The sequence below is a fragment of the Sorex fumeus genome, unplaced genomic scaffold, assembly GCF_029834395.1.
Source record: "Sorex fumeus unplaced genomic scaffold, SorFum_2.1 ptg000045l, whole genome shotgun sequence".
Taxonomy (NCBI): Eukaryota; Metazoa; Chordata; class Mammalia; order Eulipotyphla; family Soricidae; genus Sorex; species Sorex fumeus.
In genome coordinates this window covers 16,671,271-16,675,655 of record NW_026606102.1, presented here as the reverse complement: position 1 = coordinate 16,675,655, position 4,385 = coordinate 16,671,271, and the positions used below count along the sequence as shown (strand labels likewise).

Genomic DNA, 4,385 nt, shown 5'->3' with positions numbered 1-4,385 from the left:
GGATCAATTTCCTTTTTGAAAGGCATCAAGGGTAAATTTAGAAATGGAACAACCAACTTGACCAGTCAGGAGCCTCCTGCTATTCCTTATATCATGGCTTTACTTACTGGTTGTAGGATGATTCAGGGCTTGTGGGGAGAGGACAGGACCTGCTATTGCAAGACAGTTTGCAAACATTTAATATCCTGACAATATTTAAAGGGGGTTATGGATGGAGGCTGAATATTGTCAGGATATTAAAATGTTTGCAAACTGTCTCACAATAGCAGGTCCTCCAAGTAGGGAGTTGGCCCCAAGAGCCCCCATCTCCCCCCCCCACCCCGAGAGCCCGGCTAACCACCGAGGGTATCCAGCCCACATGGCAGAGCCTGGCAAGCCACCCGCGATTTAACAAATGTGCCAACAACAGTAGCTAAAATGGGTTTCATTTCCCTAACTCTGAAGAAGTCTCCAACTGAGTTGGGAAGAACAAGAGGGCTTGTACTAAGCAGACAGAGAGCAAGTCAACAAGTGGGAAGGCGTCCGGCAAGCAGCTGGCCACCAAGGCAGCCTGCAGAGCATGCCAGCCACAGGTGGCATGAAGAAGCCACAACGCTACCGGCACGACACCATGGCACTATGTGAGATCCAGTGGCTGGTGTGCGAGATCACACAGGACTTCAAGACAAACCTGCGTTCCCAGAGCTCGGCTGTCATGGTGCTGAAGGAGTCGTGCGAGGCTTACCTGGTGGGACTCTTCGAGGACACCAACCTCTGCGCATTCCCTGCCAAGCGCGTCATCATTATGCCCAAGGACATCCAGCTGGCCTGCCTCATCCATGGAGAGAGAGCATAAAGTTTACGATGCTAAAATCTCAGGGCAGGGACAAATAGAGATGCTACTGGAGCCTGCTTGAGTAATCGATAATTAACGGGATAACAGTGACAGTGATCCATAACCCAGTCATTAGACCCTGACACACTAATGGGGACCCAGGGTCTTATATTCCAGGAATTTACACCCCAATGGGGAGCTACTGACCCAGGAAGAAAGGTAAACATCAAGAAGATGGGTACAATGAAATAAGAGTTTGCATAGCATACCAGGGTCCAGGGAAGAAAGAGCTGGGTTGTTCAGATTAAAGTGTGATTTTGATTATACCTTGGGGATTTGACCTCACAGATGAGGGGTAACTCACAGAAAAGGCCGTGAGCACACCAATGAAAAACCTGGGATTAAGTAGGTGTGGGGTCAGGGTTGTAGAGATAATACAGCAGTTATGGTGCTTGCCTTACTGTTAACCCAGGTTTGACATCCGACATCCCATCCCATATGGTCCCCTGAGCACTGCCAGGAGGGATTCCTGAATGCAAAGCCAGGAGTAACCCCTAAGCATAACTGGCTATGACACAAAAACTAAATTTTTTATAACATGTGAGTTATGTTGAAAAAATAGGGCCAGAAGAGTTCATACAGGGCTCAGACTGGAAAGAATGGGAACTCCAAGCCAGGCTAAGGAGTTTCAAGTTCAGTGCAGTGGATGGAGAGCAGACAAAGTATATTTAGGCAGGAAGATAATGTAGCTGGATCTGACAGGAAACAGGTTCTGGTTGCTGCATAAATTTGGCAAAGGTCAGAAGGGAGGTCAGGAGGCAAAACAGAGACTTTCGGGTCCTAGTTGGGGAGGATGAGGTCTGGGCCAGGGCATAGAATAAGCAGTGAGATCAGGAATAGAGAAAGGGTGTGTGGGTGGGCAGCACCCTCTCAGTAAAACATTAGTTCCACTGAACTAGACTTGGCCCATAATTGTTAGGCAATTTTTCTGCTTCTGGAGGAGGGAACCACAAAGACATCTGAGAGCTAAGGGGACCTTGATGAGCACAGAGTATGGTCCCCACATGTTTAGCTATCAGGAAAAGATCACTGGCCGCTCCCACACAGTGACAATCTATCTGAGGCCACCGTTATAACCACTGGACCATTGAAAGGAAAGGGGGGGGAGTAATCCCAATTCACTCAAGATTTCTTTGCTATTTATCTCTCAACAGAAGACACTATGGGACAGAGTATTTCTTGTAGTTGTCAGGACCATCCTGCAACTGGTTAGAGAAGAGTGGAGAACAAAAGTTCTAGCCTGACGCTGAGCTGGGTTAAGGTTTCTGAGGCATAAATTTTTGTGGTGTTCTGCTGCTGCTGCTCAGTGACCTATGGGATACAGATTAGTTCCCTGCCCTCATAGCCTCAGTGTCCTCTTTGTGAGAAGTAGACCATGGGCTGGAGTTGTAGCTCATCACAAGAGCACTCACTTTGCACGTGTGGGGCCCTGGGCTTGATCCCCGCCCCCCCCCCCGCCCCGCCCCACAAAAATAAATAAATAAATAAATCATTGTGTACCTCACCTGGGGATGGTATCTCTGTTTTTATCTGCCTTCTTCTCTATAGGAACAAGCTAGATCTATGCTGGCATGCTAGAAGAACAATCTTTTATTAAGCACTAGACTCTGGAAAAAAAAAAACCACTGTACATATGTACACACACATGCGCGCGCATACCCACACACCTTACAGTGCAGACACTGTTGCCACCATTTTAGTGACACCATCTTATTCCTTAATAAGATTCATGGAGATTTTAATCTTGTTCAAGACCACACAGAGAACAAAACTCAAATCTGGGACTTAAATGTGGATTTGTTAAATGCTAAGAGGTGCAAGTTTTCTGCAAGGACCTGCAGGGGCAGGATAAAAAAGTCAGAGGCCTCGGAATCCCTTATTTCAGTCAGTAAGTGCAGGCTTTTCCACTCCCTTGGACTTGCTCTCCCTTTCTGATTATGCGCAAACGTAAAATGGTACCCTAACGAAGACAAGATGCACTTTTCTCCATGACTCAGTATTCTCACCTATAAAATGGAATTCCTACAGAATCTAGTTCACAAGTTGTTGCAAATTAATTGAGTGAATAGATGTAAACTTCTTGGAAATTTTTACTGATTAACATTCATTATGTGTTGTCTATATTTCTAGATAACCCTCACTATCTACTGTAAGATATACTACTGCAGAAAACCACTTAAGGGTACATTAGTTCATACAAATATTTTGCTTTTTAGCAGAAGCAGTTCTTTTTCTCTCTTTCTCTCTCCATCTCTCTCTCTCACCTCTCCCCCTCCTCTATCTAATAAAATAGAAAATTTTTTGTGATATAGAGTTTTAGAATCTTGTTAGCTCTTTAACAGACCTAAATCCTCTGCTTTCTGGGTGGCAATGAGACCATACACCCTCACCTCTTTCCCCATTAGAAGATGATGTATTACTGAATTCTGACCAACGAAATGTGAACAACAGTTACTTCCTGATCTGACCCATGAAAACCTCCATGCTCTTTCCCCCTTTATCCTCTGGGTAAAGATGAGATCATGCTTTAGCCAGATGCCGAACTTGACAGACCCACAATTTTTATGTAAGGAGCCTGGGTCTCTGACTCACCACTTGGAAGAGAGATTTCCATCAATCATAAACAACTATTCTGAACTTTACTGGAGGATGAAATTAACTTCTGTAGTGTTTGAACCATCGTGCTTTCATGGGTGTTCTTGTTATAGCAGCTAGTCATACCCAGCCAATTCTAATGTTTGCAAGGAGCTTAATGCAGAGCCTAGGGCATGGTGCATATTCAGTTTATGAAGTGTTAGAAGGTCAGAAATTTTAATAATGTGTCAGGAGACCCTATAATATCAAATTTTATTTTTGGTTCTATAAAATAATTCTTAGTTGTTTTCTTTCTAAACCCATGAAATCACATAGGGGAACTTCTCTGTAGAACAATAATCTGGCAGGTGACTTTAAAGCATAATGGAAATAATTATAACTAGAATTTGTCAAGATTCTTACTATGCATCTATCATTTAACCTTTAGTAATGTCTTTACCTATTTTTTATTTATTCCTCCCAAATATATTAAAGACCCCCATTTTATAGATTAAGAAACTAAGGTTAGGAATTTAGTAACTTGGCCAAGTCACAAAGATAACAAATTGGTAGCCTAGCCGAGCTTAGGACTTGAACTTGGGCTTTATTGACTTAAACCTCTCACTTTCCCTGGGTAAAAAGAGACCCTCAAGTCCTTCAGCCCTTCTTAAACTGATCCTAGTGAGGGTCACCCCAAACCCTCAGCCAGCAAAGGAGGACCATTAGGTCTGGGATCACAGGACTTATAAGCCAAGTTTCAGTGTTAGGTTTTTCTGCCTCATTTTCCCAGGTTCAGTCCTGAGCCAAGTTTGAGTCCAGGACTGCTGCTGCTAGACCCACTCTGATGCAGCACGTAAAAAGCAGAAGAGAAAATCAAGAAAAGCAGCTCCCAGTAGCTCCCCCTCCTCACCTTGCCCAGATTCCCGTGAGGCAGCTG

At 44.2% G+C, this 4,385-nt stretch overlaps 1 protein-coding gene across 1 annotated transcript; it reads left to right on the top strand.

The window, feature by feature from the left end:
* Positions 1-559: 559 nt before the first annotated feature.
* LOC130031010 (histone H3.1-like) lies at positions 560-835 on the top strand. The gene has a single exon (XM_056122223.1). It carries the CDS (start codon positions 560-562, stop codon positions 833-835), a length of 276 nt encoding a protein of 91 aa, XP_055978198.1.
* Positions 836-4,385: the final 3,550 nt, after the last annotated feature.